Source organism: Haemaphysalis longicornis, unplaced genomic scaffold (assembly GCF_048455015.1).
Source record: "Haemaphysalis longicornis isolate Haplotype H1 unplaced genomic scaffold, Haemaphysalis longicornis Haplotype H1 scaffold_8, whole genome shotgun sequence".
Taxonomy (NCBI): domain Eukaryota; kingdom Metazoa; phylum Arthropoda; class Arachnida; order Ixodida; family Ixodidae; genus Haemaphysalis; species Haemaphysalis longicornis.
The window spans coordinates 194,945,061-194,968,382 of NW_027526445.1; the positions used below are offsets into that span (position 1 = coordinate 194,945,061).

Here is a 23,322-nt window from a genome sequence, read left to right on the forward strand (position 1 = left end):
CCATATATGCATTCATGCAACCATTCACGAGGAAATCGAGGTTGGATGCGGATGCAGCGGTTGAAGCCTGTGTGCTTTGTTGCCTTTGTCGCCTTTGCGCAGTTGTGTCGCAGATATCCCTATCCTCAAGAAGTTTCGTTCTGGCGTGTATCGTCGTCGTTGCGTCTTCCGGGCGTGCTTCGCATGGTGCGTGTGCATGGTGCGTGCGCCACGGAGCATCTGGCGACTATTAGAGCTATTGTCGCCGCTCGAATCCGCCTGAAATAACAGACGAAGATTACAAACTTATTTGGCAAATAAAGGTAGGTCATGCTGGGGAAAATGTAGCGTTTTGTTTGTTCCTTCGATATTTCGACAGTAGGATAATTCGACAATTATTCGCGATGCCGCTAGTGATCTTTTACTGTGTACACATATACGCCAAGTTTAAGCGCATCCCTGAGCGGAAGCACGGCGCCTTACTAAACGATTAGAAAGAAAAAAGGGTAGGCTAATCGAGCCATGGAGCGACGGAAGACAGGGGTAACGCTCAGCGACTGGAAACGAGCATCCTGAAGCAGGGAACAAACTATAGTGAAAGACATCACAGCTCACGCTAAGACGGTCTATAAGAAAGGGAAGGCCAAAATCCACGGAGGGACGAAACAAGAAATTTCGGAAGCAAGGAATGGGCTCGGACAGTTCAGTACAGGTGCAAACGGACGTCAATTTAAGGCGCTTCCGTTCTGCAGTGGCCCTGTAGAGCTAAATATGACGTTGTTGTTGCTGTTGATGATGATGATGGTGGTGGTGGTTGTGGTGGTGGTAAAGGTGGTGGTTGTGGTGGTGGTAAAATAAAGAGCAGCGTATGGGCGATCGGATGGGAATTTGTTCTGCGTGTTTGGCACGGTTGTTTTCTCGCTCACTAAGTCACCTAATGCTTTCGAAATAGTCCGAATGCCGAAAACGTGCTGTGCAATGTGCAACCCGCTTGTACACAGCAGGCCATTAGTCAACGTTGACGGAACGTAAGCGTCTTTTCGGGTAGTGCTTTATTCGGTACTAAATTTGACTAACGTTTCGGACGTCGATGTAAAGCTCGCACCATCGAGACTCTCGAGTAGCGGCTGCTGATAGCTGGGTTTGTGAAGTTGTGGCGCGTCAATTTCAAGAACGCCGCTGGTGGTGGTTGTGGGAAAACGTTTTAGTCGAATTACTTTTTGACGTGTTTTCCGTTGGAATTTCTTTTTTATGAGCACCAAAAGTGGTCCACTCAAGCGTTGCTTCATGCCGTTTGTTTCGTCTTTTTAGCAATACCTGTTACCCTGGTCAATTCCCCTCACTCGCGAAGTTGACTTTCAGGAGCAACCGATTCGATTGAGCGCTGCGTCGTACTAAGCAAAATCGCTCAAGTGGTAAAGATTACGTCCCGGTACAGCGTTTACCAGAAACATTTCACTGGCCGCCAGGCAGCTCCACTTCTTGGGAAAGAGTGAGTACGGGGAACATACGGTTGCGCAGGCTCGCAGCAAGTTTATCCCGCTCGGCATATAAAGATCTACGCTGACACACTGCGACAGCGTGGGCCTCCCACATGAGGCATCGCGTGTCGGATATCCCGAGGACACGTCGACGTTTATCAGGCCGCCTCCACTCAGCGCCGATACCAGCGGTGCCGACCGAGGATTTTGTTGCACGCACCCCGCCACACACAGTATAGCTGGGGCCAGAACCAGCGCCGGCTGTCTGACTCTTTCTTCTGGCAACAAGGCTTCTGTTATCTCGAAATCGACGATGCTGCATCCCGTGCTCCCGTTCCTTTACTCGACGATGCTCCTGGAGCATGCCCGAGGACCCAACAACAACGGCTGCAACCTTCCGGCATCGCTTGCGGAGCAGATCGGCAGCTACGAGCCCCTGGTTCGGCGCATCCTGGCCGCCTTCGACGGTGGTCCGCTGTCTGGCACCACGTACTCAGCTCTTGCGGAATTTGTCGACTGGTTCGGACACCGAATCGTGGGCTCGGAGAGCCTGGAAGCTGGCATCGATCACCTGGTAGAGTCGCTGGAGGCGGCTGGTGTGGACCGCGTGTGGACCGAGCCGGTCGAGACGCCGGTGTGGATCCGCGGCAAAGAGGAGGCCTTTCTGGTCGAGCCTCGCCGGGTCCCGCTGGCTGTGCTGGGCCTAGGAGGGTCGGTGGCGACGCCCCCCGGGGGAATAACGGCGCCCGTGGTGGTGGTTCGCTCGTTCGAAGAACTCGACCGACGTCAGGATGAGGTGAGACGTCGCTATAATTGCAAACCATGCGCAAAACGTACGCCATACCTTGTGCTTTTTACAGGGGAGTTATGTATGGCTGGTGCTTGTGGCTAGGCGTGTTCGTAAACAAATTTCTGGGTGCTGGGTGCAGAAAAGAGGTGCGCCAATTTGATGCAAAAGCATGTGGCGTTCAATAGCCATAGGAGTTTCATAACATGAGGCACACGTGTGTGTGAATTTTTCTTTGGTGACCGAGGCATCTTATAGGTCCCAGCACCCATGGTTGTACATTTATTTGTTTCTTATTTTGTGTTCCTGAATGCTTTTATTTGGGCTCGCATATGTTTTAGGTCGACAAGTTGCCGCTCTCCATTTTGCGTTTTTACGTCTGTTCTGTCGTCGTAATGGGGAGTCCGTGTACAGTTCCTAGTTGTAGACTCCTGATAAAAAAAACATGGAGGAAGGAAAAAAACACAAAAAAGCCAGAACTGTGAACAGCTGATTCTCATGCCAATGAGTGTTACTAGAAGTTCTATTTCTCGTTCCCTTTACACTGTGGCGCGGAAGTTTTACTTCCGCTTACCGAATGTTTTTTTTTTTACATCATCCGAATGCAAAACCAACCAACCTACAGGATACTGTTCCGTTTAGGCGGCAATTCCGTTTAAACGATTTCCGTTTATCGAGATTATACTGTACTTCTGGACGTCGTGGACGAAGAGAATTTCCAAGCGTAAGGGACGTATGAGACCATCTGCCGAAAGGGCCGAACACATTGACAGAGAGCGGCGCGCTTCCTCACGCGTTGTCCCCTCCGGAAACCGGTCCGGCAGCGGTTAAGGACACACATGAAGGCTACCGGCACCGAGCCGGCAAAACGCGCGCGAAAACGCATCGCTCTCGGCCAATGTGTTGGGCCCTTAAAAGATCCATAAGGAAAAAACACAAGTTCGGTCAATTCGAAAGATTGCCTCGTTAGAATCGTACTGACACCACTGTAAACGCACACTTTGCTCAAATAAGCTACATAATTAGGAAAAAACAAAATGCCCATGCGACCCATTAGCTCATTTCCCGCAACAGAACCTATGATATCATGCCCAACTGTGCGATTGGCTGAGGAAGGAAGAAGCAAGCGCAAATTAGGCACGGCTTATTGGCTTTCCTAACGAACTACGTGCGCTTAAGTGCAATGCATATTCATTTTACGGCAGTAAGAATGGTGCGGTAAACAATAAAAGTTACGAAAACGCACGTACGCATAGAAGTACCGGTGCCCACTGCTGCTGGTACTGGGCCCACTACGCAAGTTTTAGCTGCAGTAAGACGTGTTGCTGGGCGAGTTGGTCCATATTACAGAATTAAGATTTAGCGCACCGAAAGACACGGACGGTGGAAATGACGGGACGGGCGCTAACTCGCAACAGGTTTCTATTAAAAAGACGGCATGCATATATACATTTGGCGTAGTCACACACGTGGGATAAAAAAATGTAACAGGCTTCCGGTGAGGGCGCTCATCAACAAACATCAAGAAAATTATCCAGGAATGCACACTTATTTGCGTAGATTAGCAACGATGGCACGCTCACGCAGTTATCTCCCTTTCGCTTGATGTAGAAGGCTTCCGCTACTTCCCGTGCCGTGACGTCCCGACTTCGTTTCAAAATTTTTGTTTTGTCATATTCGTGTACCTGTTGGGTTTTTTTTAGCCCACGTGTGTGATTACGCCAAATGTATATATGCTCCGTCTTTTCAATAGAAACCAGTTGTGAGTTAGCGCCCGTCCCGTCATTTTCCCCGTCCGTGCGTAGACTGGCTCAAATTAACGCACTTTTCATCGTTTATCGGATTGTTAGGTCGGTAATTATTTTATAAAGCCCGAAAGGAGAAAAACTACCATGCGCGGTCTGCGGCGGCCGCACCAACTAAATGTGACGTCAGGTGAAGATGCACCGTGATTGAACGATGTTGAAGACTAGCATTGCAACAAGTTTTGGTTTCGGTTCTTTAAAACAACATGCTTGACATCCGACGTTACCGTTGGATGGGCATTCTCGATTTCTCAATAATCGCCATACCGCGCTTCTGCCATATTGTCGGCTGTAAAATGCTAAGATAAGACTCCCAGGACGGCTTGGAATCGCAGCAATCACTAGCCCAGGCCTACGCAGTGGATGAACGCCCTCCGCGTCACCGCAGACGCTCAAATGCCATGCGCTTCTCCCGCATATTCAGCTTGCCTCACTCATGCCGGTATTGTAAAAAGCGTGTTCGTACCAGGCCAAGAGCCTACTGATTCTGGCCTGTGCCCGCTGCCCGCAAGTCGTCAGTGCTTGTGGCAACAGCACGCCAACGAGAACTCGCTAGCCCGTCAGTGTCAGTCTGCGCGCGTTCTGCGAACTCGCTCATGGAGCAGTGAACCTTACGGCCCAAAAATGGTAAACTCAGTTTAGAAAGCATCGGCCGCAAACGAAAAAATCAATTTACAAAAAAAGCATGTAACCTCGGGGATTTCAACTTGTGACTTGCAAAATAACATTCCTAGCGCTTCAGACCACTCGACTACGGGCCAACGCTGCTAAAGTTTGCATATATAAGCTATGTAATGTACAACCCGTTTACACTTTTATTTTGTTGCAGCATTTCAAGCAGCTTAGGTGACTATTTCTTGTATAGCGCTCGTGCAGTAAGCGTCCCCCAAACTTCCACAATATCTCACGTCTAGCAATTGCATTTCTTAGACGAAAAAGCGTTCGCAGGTGTGTGGTCGTGCTGCTGACCGCTGTTCTTGCTCACTCAACGCAAAAAGTGCTTCCTGCGCCCTAGTTTTACGCTGTACGGTGAAAGTTTCAGTTGTTTTTATTTCCTTAGTACCTATATTGACTTCGCTGACTGTTCTCCCGGCTTCAAGTGGCCTTAGATTTTCTTGCCAGACAGCGAAGCGCCGCATGTGCACTTGTGCCGCTTGTGCAGCGCTTGTGCAGAGCGACCCGGACTCGGAGCTTGCACAGTCTACGAACTAACAAAGTAAACAAGCACATTCTTTCATTTACAAACGTGTTGTGGCTTAGTTTCAACTGAGCGAGCGAATTGCGACGAGCCGTCGGCGGCCGGCGGACTAAAGCAACTAAACGCTGAGCCGACTGCAGCTGTCGGAAGGTCGGCGAGCCGTGCAGTAGCGCGGTCAAGCCAAGTCATCTCCTCCTGACATCACACGAAAACGCCACAGAAAATGGGCGAGGGTGCAAGGAGGGGGACAGCATTTTCGAATTGATTTTTCTACTAAATAAATTCGCGTCAACGCGTTTAGAGTGGTCGAAATATGATCTATGGACTCCGGACTACAAGTTGCGCTAGTAATCCCACAATGTTAACAAATCACTCCCGTGTCCCCTTAAGTAATTGTCGTGTTTAAGGGGCGGGGAGGGGGGGGGGGGAGTTGGAAGATGCAACTACACACCTATATAAATGTTTCCAGTGTTTTGGAAGGCACCGGGAAAGTATTTAATGAAAAAATGATCTAGTTTTCTCACAAATCACCATAACAACATATTCGCAGTTCGGTTTTCGCAAAGATCGATCTACGGAGAGTTGTCTGTTAATGCAGAAGGAATTATTGTTGCTCTCAGTCGAAGACAAACTAATAAAACTAGGGGTTTTCATTGACTTTTCGAAGGCCTTCAATTGGATTAAAGATACGACTCTACTAAATAAACTTGTACTAAATGGCTTCCGAGGGGTTTTCCGTAACTTTTTAGATTAGTACCTGAAATTTCGCCAACAAGCAGTCACTATTGGCGACAAGATATTCGGGGCCAGAAAAAGTAATGCTCGCGTGCCGCAAGGAAGCATTCGTAGGCCTTTCTTGTTTAACCTATACATAAATGATATCGTAAGCGATGACCTCTCCAACAAACTTGTTTTTTATTCCGATGACACTGCTTTATTTTTTTACCTCAAACGACACCGAAAAACTAGTTATCGATGCTGATAAAGCGCTGGACAGGCGAAATAGATGGAATTGTTTTAATTAGCTGGCTATTCACAGATCTAAAACTAAGACTACAGGTTTTAGACCTAAAAATAAAATTCGGAGATTATGATTGGTACACTGCTGTGCAACCTGTTTCAGTCAAAAGCCTTGGTATCATTTTCCAAGAACGATTATCTTGGAGAGAACAGGTTAATGTCGTTGCCAACAAAATAGCACGTGTGGCTAGCATCCCTTCAAGATTACGCTTCTTCCTTCCAACTAGCATTAAATTACTGATATTTAATACGCTCTCTCTCTCGCATATCAAATGCTGGTTGCTGGTATTGGGCAGCGCAATCCTGACTAATATTTCCAAACTTCACCTGCTGCAAAAGGAAGCAGTCCATGCCATTTAGAATTCGCGATATGAAGCTCACAAAGCACCAATTTGTAAGCAACTACGTGTTTGTCAAATTTATTTCTTTTTGTATATTACATATTTCTCATGCGCTATTTAGCAAGAATGAAACAAAATAACAATTTTATCGCGGAACTGTTCAGCCTCAGAAAGAGCTGCCATTCCCACAACACCCACTACCCGGAAACATGGTTTATTCCTCGTGTTCGTACAAATTATGAACGACCACTGTTGTTTTACGCACTACCGTCACTGATTAAATCACCTGACAAGTACATTTCCGTGACTTCTTTTTTTTTTTTGCTGTGCTAGGAATAAGGGTACAAATGGCGATAATCCATAGTTTATATACGAATGTATAACCGTGTATTGTAATCTTCTTTAAACCATCACACTATGTCTATTTCTTGACTGGATGAACTATAGTGCTCTGACCGATGTGTTTCTTACCTTCATCATCGCAAAACTGCTACTGCCAAATCATCTGATAACTTTTACAACGCTTTCCATATCTGTCAAATATTCTTGTACTTTAGGCACTATTTCGGTATTAACCTGTATGTATATGTACGCATGAAGGGGCACGGGCCCCATCATGCTTCTTCATTGTGGCATTTTGTCTGTGCGCGTGGCATTTGCAACGCTAATGACGAATAACATAACAAAACTTTACTAGAGAGCGTAGACATGTCGGTCGACTTGGGGAATGAAGAAAGGGGAGGGGGTAAAGGTTAAATGGTTACATTCCGCGGTCGATACCTAGGAAGCGCCGAAGCTCCCACAGGTAAAGCAGCGTCTGCCGTGTACGGGCAGGTTGCAGGGGCATTATTCAGTTTTACGAATGACGAAGAAAGTTTTGTTCATTCCATCTTATAGACTGAATCAATAGTTTAACAAAAAGTTTTCAGTGAAAAACCCTTGGTCAAACTGCGTGGAAGATACCCGTTTATTCTAAAAATAATGGTTTTGAAATTCTTCTAGCTTTCTCCCGCGCGGTGTTAACACTAAAACTTTGTATTCGAGCTGAAAGAAGCTCCTCCGCGACATCTAATGCGTGAGGCGTTCAGCATCTGCTGCGGTTGGAACTAGTGAGGACCATTTGAGGTTTGTTAAAGTATGCCTGACGTCGTATGTACGGGAACATTAGTTTATCACCTCAACAAGAAACAACTCCGAGGGGTGTGGTCTGGAACCGGCAAAGGCTGCACGAAAGAATTCACGAATCGCACGCATAGGCCGGACTTCACTTGAAGCGAAGCTTTCATTGCATGCCGTAACATTGCCGTTCCGTATTCGGCGCTCACGAAGTGCATGCCGAAGTATTACAGACGATAGTCTTTCTTGGGCTACTTAAACCCAGAAATTTTGGTGTGTCTGTATGTCTGTCTGTCTGTCCGTCCGTCTGTCTGTCTGTGACTCGATTCAGCTACCCGGCGAAAGTAAAACTTATGCTGCGCAATAGTCTTATATACTCACAGCCAAATGTGAGCGTCTAAGCCCGGTTTATGTGTTCATACTTGTCAACTTTGTTGAGCATTAACAAGACATTACGCAAATATAAGACCAAAACTTAATACGCAAGGAACATTTACAGTGTTCCGTTCTTAAAAAATCGTTGACGCGTGGCTTTTCAATAGCAAATATTATTCTACATCTACTGCTGAAAAGCGCCGCCTGCTGTTGCCCGCGCCACCTCCTGGCGGCATATGAGAAATCACGCGGCAACAGCAACGAAAGGTTCCACTAGCTAGGTTCCACGTTCTGCTTGGAACTCACGTGGAGCACAGCCACGCGGTTCTATGAACTTTGAAGTCGGCCGCCTCGATTCACGCGCGTCTCTGCTGCACTGTAGCGCTGGCATCGAGGAACCGGGCCTGTAGCAGTGGAACGCGGTGAATTGAAATCGCCTTGAGCAAACCTTTAGTGTGTTTACCTTGGGACGAGCGCGACGCAATAGGAACAGCATGAGAGGTGAGCGGGAAAGCAAAGGGGGCATTTCCTCGGCAAATGTCTACAAAGACTCTCGTCTTTTGACGACATTTGCAACAAAAGGAGCAGATACGCAGCCAGTTTTTTTCTCTGCGCCAACGACAGACGCGCTGCTCCCACAAGACCACGAGACGCTGTTGTAGTTGTTGCTTGCTTCTGGCACTTTTTCCCACCACTCTGCCCGTATCCCATGGCGTTAGATACCTGGCCAGCACGCTGCTTTGACGCCGGCTTCAAGCACTCGGTGCGTTCCAAGTTACCGCTTAGATGGCTTCGTTGCTGTCTTCGCAGACAGTTCGTCATGTTAAGACCCCTTCCAAATTGAACTTCAAGCCGGCAATGAAGTCTGTTTCACGGAGGCAGCATCGAAGTCAGCAACGATGCAGGCTGCCTTCCTGTCCAAATATCAAATGACGCCAGCGCCCTTTTTTGAGTATTAGCGTTGTTACAAACTACATTGTTCTTTTATTGAAATATTCCGTATAAATTACTACTGGTGAAGATGCTCTCGTTTACCTTTTAAACTGCGTAGTGTGCATAATATAAATGCTATGAATATATACGAAACCTGCGGCTTGCGCTTATCAACATGTCTTTTACGAGGTTATTGTCTGCGTTGGTGATCGCTGCGCCGTTCCAATTGTTCTTTCTTTAGACGTCTAATTAAACTACTTCGTAAGATGTCTGTCCGCGAATCGGAACGCAGCCACTATCTTCAATTATGCTCCGGCCGGCAACGGAAACGAAGATGGGTGACGCTTCCGTTCCAGATTGGTTCGGTCGATGGCCGAAGCATGTTCGGGAGCGCTTTTGTCGGCGCCGCGAAATTTCTCTAAGCGCTTCCTTGACTTTGGCCGAACTTGAATGTCAGAGGGACGCCACCAGGCATACCCTGGGTTTTTACCAGGAGTAATAAACTTTGCTGAAAACAGCGGCCTTGTTTCCGTGAAACCATGACGCGCCCAAGCAGGAATGTCAAACCGGCATAATATTAAGAAAGAAATAACAATAATAACTATAATGACAGTTTACCCTTACACTAAATCCCTCCTAATCACGCACACATTTCTTCTTCTATTGTAACTAGCTAAGGAAATAGAGTAAAGAACGAATAAGGAAGTGTTTTTTTTGTTTCCTAATTCGAAGCTATAGGCAGCAGACCTATTGACAGATATTCTTATTTTCTCATCATTCCGGGGCACCGTCTTGCCGCAGGTGAATGGAACAATCGTCCTGTTCAATCCCGAATGGATCGACTACTTTCAGTATGTGCCGCACCGATCCCAGGGAGCTTCCAGGGCAGCAAGGTACGTGGACACGCATACTTAAGCTCTCCACATTCCGAGGTAAATTGTTGACTGGGCCCCGCGAAATGTAGCTGCAGATGATTTCCTATACTTAGGAATCTGGCCGCATTATTCCGACTAACGGCAGGGGCCCACTCCGCGGATGCGCCCGAAAGAGATCAGAGAGCCTTGATAAAAAAAGATACAAAAATGCTGAGGCCGTTTGTGGTAGAAAATTCCATCCAAAGTTCAACCAGAAAAAAACGAAGCAAAGCCCCTTTCTTAAGAGGAAAATGGTTTGAACGCGACCTTTACCCCATGCAACCTGAGTCAAAGTTCAAAATCCAAACTCCTTCGACCATGTCAGAATGGCGCGATTGGATAGACAGCGGCTTCATAACACGAGGTACCCAGGTTCAATTCCGATCGCAGGGAGCGTTTTATTATCGAAGTGCATCGTGTGCCTTCGTTTATCATCATCATCGTTTTGTGTAACCCATAATGTATAGTTGACCTCAGTGCGTTTTACTCGGACGAACGACGGCCTCAGTGAGGCACAGAAAGCTTGGCTTTAAAATGTCTTGTGCCTAATGACAGTGCCACTAATAATTATCGGGGCCTAAATAGTCAGTGTCATTCCCACCAGTATTGCTGCCGCTGAACACGAGCATTTTGGATCAACTGCGAAAAATGTGTAAGTAACCTTTATGGCACCTGAAAAACTTCACAGAAAAATGCACTAGAGAGTTTGGTGGATATTGGTATAACGTACTTAAACATGACCATACGGCACACATTTATTTATTATAACGTGCAAAAAGAATGCTAACGGTAAGCATCATGATAATTTTAGCTACAGCGTGATAGACGCGCCTAAAACTGAGAAACACTGGACAGGCGCTGAATCTTAACTCAAGGGAAAAAAAGGTAGCATAAGGCGCTTGATAAAGCATTACAAAGATTTTGCGAAGAACATGTGACCACACTCAAAGCGACAGCTAAGCTCTGGTGGCGAATTAGCGATGAGTGGCAAAGGGTCGCTAGCTTAGGCGTATTTTAGAGCGACAGATTTCTCGCGGTGAATGATGTGGACAAATGATACACCCCGTACCTTTTGTACCAGCTTTATTGGCGGCGGAAGCCAGCGGTAGAGTATTTGGACGCAACAACTCGCTCTGCACCGGCTGAGAGAAGCGAGCGCTCAAGGCCAGGGTATGTTACCGGGTCGCGTGAACTGAGCTCCGCACTCAGCAGCTGTTGTGCGCCTCTTCCGAAAGCGCTGCTTCGAAAGCGAGGTTGAGAGAGATTGACGACAGCGTCGCAATCATCTGCATCGACCGACATTGGTAGCTTTGTATTAACTAGGCTTGGCGAAAGAGCGTTATTGCAATTGGTGATGTCGTCGCGATCTGGATTGAAAACCTCCTCCCAAGCAACTGGCGTTGTGTGGTAATATCCTGAAGGCCCTTATTTGATAGGAAAGTTAAATAGGAGGTTAACAAGCCAAATTCTAACAAAAAATTGGGGCAGCTTTCCACGAGTGACGCTAAGACTTGGCAACCAGCGAAGCTGGCGGCCCTACCTAGGTTATTGCTTATTCTTTGTTCCAATCCATTTGTCTCGCCTCTTCTTCGCCCCGTTTGTCGCGCTTCCCCGTACCCTCAAAGTGTAGAACGCGCCTCCCCGCGGCGCTTTTTAAAAGCCATGCTTGTACCAATTGCAGCGCGCCTCCAACAGATGGCGGCACGAGTCCCGATCGAGCGCGGTGAGGCAAAGCTACGGTGGTGCCGGCGCGCGCAAGGACGTCATCGCTCAGCGAGGTTTTCCTGCGCACGTTCGCCGGTCCAACCACCAGCTTGAACAACCTCGCTGTTAAACACAATGATAGCTCTCGCAATGAGCGGAACAATAGCTTACATACGTCTAGCTTTTCTGTAATATAATATCAGGATTTAGTTCATTAGGATAGTTGGACAAAATCTCACTTGCTTGTTATAGATTCCCACGGCCTCATGCGGCGCTGTGTCTGTCAAGGTGGGGCGTTTTCGACTCTCCTAACGACAGGCTACGCAGTGATGTTCCCTACTAAGGAGCAAAATTCCCTTTTCTCGGTTCAGAAATTCCCTATTTTTAGCATATTTTCCCCATAAGTTTTCCTATAATTCCCTGCAAAATTCTCTCCGTTGTCTTTCTGCAGCTGATACTTGTTTATGTGGATTCCTGTTCGTTTTTCGGAGTTAGCCAGCGTCACCTATTGAAAAATGCTGTTCATTGGGGTCCAAGAATGGCACACTATTGGTATATTTCGAAAGCCACATTTGTCAACTTAGTTTTTATAACTAAGCCACGCGTCATTTTGACTTGCATGGAAACAAATCGCGCTATGTCCTGTTCATAATTTCCTGCTCGCGTTTCAGTTGTTCATGACTGTACGTTAGTTTACTTCTATCACTTCTTGCTGTCTTACTTTTATGTCATCTTCTCAGAAATTCCAAATAAATTTCCGCATCACTGCGCAGATACGGAGCCGTCGGAGCACTGATCCGCTCCGCCACTTCAAAATCCCTGTACACCCTCCACACTGGCATGCTGCGCTATGACTCCACCGTGCCAAAGATCCCTGCCGCTTCCGTGACGGTCGAGGACGCCGACTTCCTCACGCGGCTGGCAGATCGCGGTGAGCTCCCCCCTGTGGACAGATCCTGTTCGGCTGGTGCCCTTCAGAAGCAAGGGATTAAAGGGACGAGTAGGACAAAATACAACTCTGATAAGTTTGAAAGTTCTCAGTAACTCACTCACCTGCACTCCAGTCACAAAAGACACTCATAAACCGCAAAAGCACAAGAAATATTCAAAAACTGTGGGACGTAACAATACAATACTAACAGATTATCTCTGCTTAAGTATCGCAACAAAAAGTGCCCCTAAGAGTTCCGATATAAATTATTAACCAAGCCATAATACCGGACGAGTTATGGTGACCAAAAATTACCTTCAAAAATACTTGATGTATTCAACGAACACCCCATAGTATTGGGAATGCTAACTTCTGTAACAACGCAGTCAAAATTCAAGAAAGCTATTGAAAATCTCCTCTTCTCAACCGGCTTTATTAAAACATGTTGTTTAACCTGTGCATACAAGTTTGTCAATTTGTTGTAATGAACGCGCTGCTAAAATGCTTCTATTTGAATTTTTTGTCTTTTCGCTGTTTTTGTTCCCATTCTGTCTCATGATTGTAACAGCTTCGCAGAAAATTGTAATCAGGGCTTGTCCTATAAACCTGTACTGATAATTATGCATTATTTATGTGGCAGTTGGTTTTCGATTCAAGCCTTTTTATTGTATTGTTGTTGCATTGCCGCAACCATGTTCTGCTAAGGGTGGTGTGTCCTCTGTCAGGCAAATGGTTTGCCTTTAGCCGTGTTCCCCAAGACAATGCTTGTGACGTTGCTTTAACTAAAACTTGAAGAAGAAGAAGAAGAAGAAGAAGAAGAAGAAGAAGAAGAAGAAGAAGAAGAAGAAGAAGGAGAAGAAGAAGAAGAAGAAGAAGGAGAAGAGGAAGAAAAAGTAAAAGGAAAATGAAAAGTAAAAGAAAAAAGAAGAAGAAGAAGAAGAAGAAAAAGAAAAAGAAAAAGAAAAAGAAAAAGATAAACAAGAAGAAGAATAAGATGATGATAATGATGACGCGATTGCGCCCAGAATTAAAACATAGTGATGAGCGTGTTAACCGTACGTAAGCATTCAAGTGGTGCGGTCAAACGGAACTCGAGGCCTCCATAAAATCGTCCAGTCATGTTTGGCGGCAGTGCTCACATCGGTCACGCACAAGCGAACAAACATTGTGACATCATAGAAAAACAGACAGAAAACGGATGCGGAGTTTGCACTGATTCAAACGTTTTCCGTAATACGGGTATTATCTGTTTAAAGTTTGCGATAAAATTGGTATGATTCGTTATCGGGGCAAAGCAGCCTCTTGATGAAGCAAACCTGTATTTTCTCTTCGCAATACCTTCAATATTGTTACGTGGCTGCAGGACAGAGATGAGACGAACGATTAGATGGGATGAAGCGATCTATTTAGAATATTTACATAGCGGCCATTACAGAGCTCGCGCAAGGTGCGCGCCGGGCAATTCGTCGTCGTCGTCATCGTTTTTGTTTCCAAGGAGCTGTGAGGCACTGGCCACCTTAGTCCCGAAACAATATACTGCCGTGCAATCAATCGTGGTTGTGATGATGGGTAAAGCGTGTAGTAATGTACAAACTTGCATAATAGTATGTACCATTAAGTTGGTACATCCCATAATTATGTTGGTGCATCCTATGAAGTATGTACCAGCTCGCCCAACAACATGTTTTATTGAAGTACCAGCTTACAGACCACAGCGAGCTGCCAGTTTTAATGCGAATACTAGCTGCGCTAGCCTACATTGTAGAACAGTCAAGAGGTTTTGATTATTCGGTCATGAAAGTGAGGCATTGTGCAAGAAAGCTGCACTTCACAGCTAATGAAACCAGCCGGGCTTCGGCTTTCGGCCTGGTTACTTAGCCACTACCCCCACTGGACGCCACGTACTCCATCGCTTAGGCTACGCACGCCCACAAACTATTGGAACGACGTCGGAACTCCCACTGGACATTCGATCAAGGCTGAGCATCCCTCTACTTCCACGGAACATGAACCTAACACCATGAATGGAGAAGACAACTCAGAGCCGAAGCCCTCAAAACAGTATACGGAGAATCTAGCACCACGGTATACATGGACGCAGCAGACCACACGCTCGCCAGCACCAAAACTGCAGTTTTCGCAATGCCTATTGCCCTCACAACGAGCATCAGTCTTAGAAAATGCAGTACCCTCCAAGCGGAAGAGACAGCGATCGCGTTAGTCATGACACGGACTAAAACCAGGACCATCATCACCGACTCTCAAGGGGGGTGTCGTACGTGTAGAATCTATCATCATCAGCGTTGCACCGACGGCATCACCATCATCGACGCCTGTCGTCATTTTACGATCGGCGTGCGCTCGCGCTACGTTTTCTTTTAGGTCGACATTAAACCTTCCAACCACTCGCTCGCTCTCTCCCTTGTCTGAAGGCCTCTCTCGTCCTCAGTGGCTAAAGAATCCCACAATCTGGTGCCGGAAACCCGGGATACAACGACAGAGACAGGCAGGGCCTGACCACCCTCAACGAAAGAGCCTGCTTGACTTTCCACGAACCAGCCACTGATGACCCGAGATGACCTCCCTGGAGCGCATGCTGAGGCGCCGAATCACTATGCGAGCCAAGCTCAACGGCGTCTTAAAGGAAATGGAAGACGGCCTACGTGATGGACGCTTGACCACACCGATGGATTTTGCTATTTCCCTCGAAAGAATCGAATTCATGTTCAGGCCGTTCCAAAAGCTGGATGAAGACATCTACCGCGAACACCCTCAGGAACTCGACGCGGAAGAGACCTCCGACGTGACAATGTTCAACGACAGCGTCGTCAAGATCATGGCAGAGCTTCGTTACCGCTCCCAGAACCATCCGACCAGTGAGTCTCACCCTTCAAACTCATCGACTAGAGCCCACGATGCTGAGACTGTACCGATACGGACAAAATAACCGAGAATAGAGCCAACCAAATTTGACGGCCATCGTAAAAACTGGCACAAGTTTTGCAGCCAGTTTGAGAGCTCTATTTATTCGAACCCTGAGTTAAAGGGTTAAAGGACACAGAAATTCCACTACCTGACGAACCTACTAACAGGAACGGTGGCTTCTGCTATATCAGGATTACCGGTTACGGATGTCTGCTACGCTGACGCTGTAGAAATTCTTAAAAAGCGATTTGGAGACAGTGAAGTCATCGTACAAGATCACTTGCACGCTTTGATTAACCTGAAACCTGTCTCGTCATCGTCAGACGTAGCAGAGTTACGCAAGCTGTACTACAAAGTACAGGTGCACTGTAGAAGCATGAAAGCGCTGGGGACGCATCTCCTGACGTACTGCTCCATGCTCCACAAAATCGTGCTTCAGTCGCTGCCTCGAGATATTGTTCTGCGTTATCATCAGCGATCGAAGATAAAACGGGATGCGGCCGATTCGGGTACCACAGAACCTTCGTCGCAGCCAGCGGACAAGCACAAAAAGAAGTTTGAAGACCTAATGACCTTTTCGGCCAAGAGCTCGAATGTCTCGAAGCGGTAATGCCAGCATTAACGAAGGGATCGGACCCCCCGAGAGCCGCGAAACAGCACGATCTGCGTCGCACATCAAAAGCCGATCACTTACCATCTGCGGCCGCTCTACATGGAGGATCTAATAACGTGACGAAATGTTTGTTCTGTTCGGCTCCACATGATGCAGCTTCTTGCTCATCGAAAGAAATCAGCATTGACCAAAGCGAGCCCTACTAACAAAATCTGGTCGTTGTTTCCGATTCCCAACTCCAGGACATGTCTCGAGACAGCGCAAGAAAACAGTCGTTTGCGGACACTGTTCAAGACGACACGTTTCGTCGATGTGTAATCCTGATGTTCTAAATCGACTGAACAGTCACGTGACAACCGCACCTGTCCACCTACTATCTCGACAACGAGGACAAGTGGTACTTCTCCAAACACTGAGAGGAAAGGTTTCGGGAAGAAAAAAGGAAGAAAACTGCCGAATGTTGCTCGATGGAGGCAGTCAGCGAAGTTTCATCCGAAACGACGTCTCTAGGAAACTAAGTTGCGAACTCCTTGGGGAAGAAACACTAACGCTAGGAGTGTTCGGACGAAAGGAAACGCAAGAGACGTTAAGAAGGGTTCGCGTCTTTCTCCATTGCTCATCGAAGCAGACTACAATCCCCATAGAAGCGCTAGAGATTGAGTCTATCTGCAATCAGCCTATACCCAACCCAAACGAAGAGATGCTAAGGGAACTTCGAAATAGAGGCATCGACACTAAAAGCATCTCAAACGAACGTAATGCTGAAGATTCAATCAGCCTACTTATAGGGTCAGACTTTTACTGGGAAATTGGGACGGGAAAAGTATTGACAGTACGCCACAGGATGAGAGCCATCGAAACGCGGCTGGGCTGGACTCTACAAGGACCGACGCAGGCACCCGCTGAAGTCGTCCACTGCTCCAACATCGTTGTTCTCAAGCAAATACATAGGAAATTACAGCCGCTTTGAGACAGTTCTGGGAGCTACAGAGCATCTCGGTCTTGTTCACGCAGACTGATCTGAAGGAACGCCAGGAATACATGGCAGTAAAAGGAATCAGAACAGCAATGCAGGTCCTTGCCTAGAATCCCCATAAAACAAATTTACGAATACTTTTTACGCCTCGATCCCCATTCGTAACTCCGTGGCAACCGAGAAGCTACTGCGCCCGCCCGTGGTCTCGCAAACCAGGCATCGTTGGAGGATAACGACCGCACAGATCACCGTCTAACGACTTTCAGCAACATTACGTGACACTACAGGCTATCTCGAAGCACGTACCCGCAGGAGCTGACCCACTCTCATAAGAACAAGAAGTCACCCTCTGTCAACTTCAAGCAAACACGTTTCCACACCTCACGAGACTACACGCCACCCACCCCACACTCTATCCCCACCTGCACTACGGCCAACGCGCTACTGTCTGTCACATGGTCTGCTGGACTGCCAGAATAACCGATACTCGAATCCAGTTCCCAGATTCGAAATGTGAACTTGCCAGCTCTGACCGGTGGGGCGAAGACAGCGGGTAGAACCAGCGGAGTCCTGCCCTAAGGACCCCGCCCACCTACCAGCTCTTCAGTTGAATAAAAAAAATTCATTCCTCCCTTCCTTAACCGTCTAACCTGTCGGCAGACTGTAAAATGAAGATTGCAATACAACTGTGCACTGCCAAGTAATTAAGCTCCATACAGGATTCTTTTAATAAACAAGATTTGTTGTACTAGGGAACTTGTGCGCCGCAGTAAAAAAGAAACAAGCATCAATGAATCAGTCAAGAAAATGACGTGCACAGTTAAGCGTCTGATAACGAAATGCCGCAGTGTTTTCCAAGTGAGAATTTCTATAGCACTCTGCTTTCCAGAACTATTGAACTACATCGAAATCGAGTGTCGGTCAAAGCAGAAATGGCTATAAGTTTGTGACGACATTGTGGAACCCTTCCCCTACAAACCAAGATTTTGGGGCGCAGCATAAAAACTAAACACAAAAAGGGCTAACGCGCCTTCAGGTCTAAGAAGAAAGGACAGCCAGGCGCAGCCGGGCGCTGGTAACGAAACATAAACATCAGATGTTCACGGCAATGAGATGGCGGTACTACTGCGTGAAGGTTTGTCCCCTTTTCTTGATTCCCAGCATTTTTTACCTTCATGGAAGAAAGCAGCGACCAAGATTCCCACGAAATAACAACTACAGATAAATATTTTGTTGATGCAGGGCATCGAAGCGAGCTCCTGTGACTTCAACGGGTTCTGTCAACACCATGAGCAGTCACGTTCCCGTGCCCGTGTAAAAAACGGAAGTACAGAAACAATCGGAATATTACGTACTTTGCAAATGAAAGTTGTCGCCAATCCCATTGTGAGATTTGCAAGAGCTCTCTAGCGACCCTCCGGTCTTCAAATTAAACAAAGAATTCACAACCACTTCTGCTTTATAGCGCATTCCATTGACACCACAGGCTATGAAGTTTCTGGGAAGGCCGTCATAACATTTGCTTCTGTTGCTTCTAATGATTTCACTTCCAGCTGAGCTTTTGCGTCGGCTTTTAAAGGATCCAAATGCCCTTTTCCCCAATGTAAAACATTTAGCTGTGCTTGGGTACAAGTTAACACTAGCTCATGTACTCGTAGGGTATCACTCCAGCGAAACGGGAACCCTGATTTCACACGCGCGCGCGTTTGAAATGAAGATAGCGTTTAATAGGTGACATCGTCTGCTTTTTCTCACGTGGTTTGTTTGTCGCATCTGCTGTAATTCACAACGATGTTAAGCTCTTAAAATCATGGAAACGTCTCGAATCCCGTTCAAAATGCTCGAAGTAACGAACTCTTTGCGCCATGCGGAGGAACGACCGGATGCGGGGATAAGGCTTAGGTACAACTTCCGTTGTCATTCTTATCTTGTACCCGAATATAGTAACCTCAATGCTGTGCACTTGACATGGCGTCTTGTGTAACCGTCATGGCGGGCTGGAATATGATGATTACGGCAGCATGGCAATATGCCCAAGTACGTGTGCATCATTTGCACGAGTGGATGTCGCTGACTTTGCTTTAAACCTATTTTTCTCCCTAAAGTAGGCTTTGGAATTATATATGTTCTTGATATGATTTCTTACGCATCTCGTTGAGGTCACGTGACACTCTAGTTAGGTTGAAAGTTCGGTACGGCTTTGATTCACAGATTTCGCTGTAAAGCTGCAGTTGCCGTAATGCGTTCCCGAAGGGTACTATGTGTGAGTCACGTGTTATTCGAAATTCAACACGACTTCGCATGTCCAGCTTTCGCAGCAAAATTAGCGGCTAAATTCCAAAACACACAAGCTGAACCAACCCTGTATGCTCAAGGAGTCCGCTGCTTTCTGTTACACTGTATGTAAACAGCCGTTTGCTTAATTTCTTCAACAAACTTTGCTAGAATTGCTTGACCTTGGAACGTGCTTCATTCAACAGGCTCCCGCGTGGTCGTACACCTTGAAATGAGCAACAACCACAGTCAAGGCGTGTCCAGGAACATTATCGCCGACATCGTGGGCTCTGTGCACCCTGAACAGGTGAAGTTATTTGTTGCTGTTGTCTATTAATTTGGCGTTTCTGCACACTTGCTCCTATTATTTGCGCGAACATGTGTAGGGGGCTCTTAACAAACCTCCAGAGTACCGTTAACCATGCGAATAGCGTACCGCTAACGATGCGAACAAATCTTCGTCAAGGTTCCTTTCGTTTCACGTGCATGGTGAGCCGAGAGAAAAGAATGGCTGAGGATTGCAACACTCACTAATGCGAAATTTCAGCGCAGCGCGACTGTAGTCTCCTCGGACAATGCGCATATCTGCTGCGTCTCAGGTAGTGATCGCGCTATCAGCGAACGCACGACGGCGCGCGCTACTGTGACGGTATCTCGCAGTGCGTCGCCGCCGCCGAGCATGTCTCTCGCGGCCTCGGCATACCGCCCTTCCCCTCACAGTTTCGCCATTCTTTCCTCCTCTGCTTTCCTGCTCTCTCTATATCGTCTATCCTCGGTGTCCTCTTCGTTCGCTCGGTTACGCCGAGGCTGACGGCGATGCGACAACACAGGAACAGGCGCTTGAGAGCTGCGCTTTCAAAGTTCGGCTAGGAATGATTACAGTGGAATGACACCACCGACAACGACACTAAGTTCGTGTGAGCTCTCGTCATGGGCGAGGCAACGTGTCCAGAGCTCTTCAGGAGGCGCATCCTGCGCATGCGCAAGTGTTGCTGTCGCAGCCGAGAGGACATCCCGCACAAACAGCTGTAATGTTAACATGCATTGACATGTTGCGCTGCGAGAGAAGAATTGGTGACAAACAATAAGCAGGCGACAACGCACTGGTCTCGACTAAATGCTGGAAACCGCAGCGCGGTGATCTGATACACCCGAAACCAGCGCCAGACTCAACGGGTTTATGTGAAATGATAAATGTGATTGCGCGCATTTTCAGCGGCAAATGCCTATTCGCCTCATGAGTAGAAAATCCTGCGTTGACGGTATACCGCGGATGGCACCAGCAATCCACACGAAGAGCCCAGTAGGACACCTAAAGGCATGGGAGGTGAGAAGGTGCAGCGCAGCAACGGAGCACGCTGTTTCTAGGAGTGTAGTGGCGCTAAGCACCGCTATAGTGTGTATATTGAAATATATGGCGCCTTATTTTGTCATAAGTCCGTAAGCTACCGTATGACTGAGCGCCGAACGGGTGAAAACAGGGAATCGGTGCAGAAAGAGGACGCGTGTTTGTATCCCGCGCCGGTGCTGTGAATCGTGCATTGCGCACAGATGAAGCTCACCAACACGGCGCGCGCGTTTTTCTGACGATTCCGCGTCCGCTGCTGTTTCTGTCTCGGGTAGAAAAAAACGACGCGTGAGATGCGCGCGGCAGTGCGTGGGGTCTGAAAACTTGCGCCATCAGGAAGAAACGCTCCTATGGCGGCGGTTTAAAATCTTTCGGAGCAGCGAGCTAACCTCGGGTAAGTTAGGTACACCACCGCGACGACCTTGTTCATAAACAGAACGGATGACCATTGATGTTCCAGTTTTCACCCATACAGTTAGCTCCTTTCCGGCTCGTAAAACTTCGTTGTCACCTTGAGTTGCGTCCTGTTTTAGAGCAGCTAAAGAGTACGAAGACGTATTGTTTCCAAGTGTTATTGAGGCAGTAGCCGAAATTTGCCACGGTCACTCGCTTTTGTTGCAGTTCGTTATTCTGGGTGCCCACACAGACAGCTGGGACGTCGGCCAGGGCGCCATTGACGACGGCGGCGGTGTCTTCATCGGCCTGGCCGCGATGGCCTATGTACGCCGACTCCAGCAGCGGCCCAGGCGCACCCTGCGCCTGGTGCTGTGGACTTCCGAAGAGAACGGCCTGGTTGGTTCAGCCGAGTTCGTGCGAAAACACCGTGACGAGATGGTCAACATATCGCTAGCTCTCGAGTCCGACTTCGGCACATTCGCGCCGCTGGGCCTGACCACGACTAGTGAGAACAACGTGACGCGCTGCATTCTCCAACGAGTGCTTTCGCTGCTGGTGCCCATTGGCGCCACGCGGCTGGAGGACGCGGGCCAACGCGGTTCCGACGTCGTGAAATTGGCGGAGTTGGGCGTTCCGGCATCTATCTTGCTGAACCGCAACGAGCGCTACTTCGACTACCACCACACGCACGCAGACACAGTTAGCGCTTTGAACAGCCGCGACATGGACCGGTGTGCTGCGTTATGGACAGCGGTCGGATACATTGTTGCCGACCTGCGAGAAATGCTGCCCCGAAATTGAATACCACAGTGTTTGTCGTTTCGTTTCCGTTTTCTGCGAGCATTCGGTCACTCCTTCAGCGGGATTTATTCAAATTATTTCTAATTAACTACCTTTGCGGATTTATGCATCTGTGTCTACAATGGATTGTTGTGATGTGAAGTTACTGTGAACAAACAAAATGTTGATGACGTTGTGACACCGTTGTGCAATGCATTTCGCCATGTCACGATGGCCGCTTCCCCGAGAAAGAAATCATAATTTTAGTTGCAGCATTTTTTTTGTAATTACCTTTTGCAGCGAAGCTGTATATGGCAAGTCAGGCAAATTTTATCCGTCCGTGCGTGTACACCACCAAGTCGACAAAAAAACTCCGTCTCTATAGCAGGTGTAAAGGAGAGTATAAGTGTTAAAACTCATGACGGATGGCGCATTGTTTCTTCTTGTATGCTCTAGCAAGTGTCGAGCCGATTGATTGATGACCCACTATTCTCGGCGCGGCGCTCGTTTTTGAGATAGTGCACTTTCTTGAGCTCCGTTCCTCTCAGCTATAACACGGGTTTAAAACTTTATTTTAGTACTTATTTTGCATGCTGGCAAAGTTTGCTTCTTTAGTTATAGTTTTGCCTTCACGTTTACATCCATATTGTGTATACAGTTAGGTTTCATTTTCATTATTTGGTTTCTGCTTTACTGTATTTTGTATTTCTTTAACTTTATTTTGTTTTCATTTTTATGGGAGCTGTGGCTTGTGTCAGGTGTTTCAACACCTTTTTCCTTCCTTTGTGTAAACTGAAAATAAACTTCTTCTTCTTCTTCTTAAGCGGCTGTAACTTATTCAAGTAACCTAGTTCCAGTAACTTCGAGCCCAGTGAGTTTCATGGTGCATTGATCATCACGATCGCTCGCCTTTTTTCGTAACAGTGCATTTTACTTGGCATCTATAATTCCAAACACGTCATGAGAGTGGAACCACATCTGGACGCCTTTATTTATGCTAATAATCTCGAAGACAAAACCTTGGTATGGGTGCAGGTGATTAGCTTCATGTGCCACAAATTGTTCGATTTTTTTCTAGCGTTGTTTATATCACCGGCTTCTCTTCTCTTCCATATTTTATGTCTGTAAAACGATCTGTAAACATTTATTTTGGGTAACAATATGGGCTGTGGCACTCCCCTCTTCAATGCCTCTCTGGCCAAAACGGTTGACGGAATAAACAGGACGACTCACCCCGATTTTTTTGAGCGGAGTTATTTTGGTGGGGGCTTCGACATTCGATAACGTGATGGTCTCTGCCTAGTTTTTCACCCAGGCAAGTACAATCATCATTACAGATTTTATACGTTTGTGTTAGGTCGTGTGGGGTGTCGCAAGGCGCGCCGCCGCAAATACGTGCGTATGTGTCCGGGTGTCACGTCACATA

At 47.3% G+C, this 23,322-nt stretch overlaps 1 protein-coding gene across 1 annotated transcript; it reads left to right on the forward strand.

The window, feature by feature from the left end:
- Positions 1 to 1,532: 1,532 nt before the first annotated feature.
- On the forward strand, positions 1,533 to 22,715 carry LOC144149962 (carboxypeptidase Q-like). The gene is made up of 5 exons (XM_077681716.1): positions 1,533 to 2,256; positions 9,837 to 9,928; positions 12,427 to 12,584; positions 19,579 to 19,679; positions 21,342 to 22,715. Exons 1-5 carry the CDS (start codon positions 1,774 to 1,776, stop codon positions 21,915 to 21,917), a joined length of 1,410 nt encoding a protein of 469 aa, XP_077537842.1. The 5' UTR covers positions 1,533 to 1,773; the 3' UTR covers positions 21,918 to 22,715.
- The last annotated feature ends 607 nt before the right edge of the window (positions 22,716 to 23,322 follow it).

Bases quoted from the DNA above. Each gene is read 5' to 3' on its own strand.
- LOC144149962 (XM_077681716.1), top strand. From the start codon at position 1,774: ATGCTGCATCCCGTGCTCCCGTTCCTTTACTCGACGATGCTCCTGGAG. The intron at 9,929-12,426 runs GTACGTGGACAC...ATCACTGCGCAG, and splicing joins GGAGCTTCCAGGGCAGCAAG to ATACGGAGCCGTCGGAGCAC. The intron at 19,680-21,341 runs GTGAAGTTATTT...CTTTTGTTGCAG, and splicing joins GCTCTGTGCACCCTGAACAG to TTCGTTATTCTGGGTGCCCA.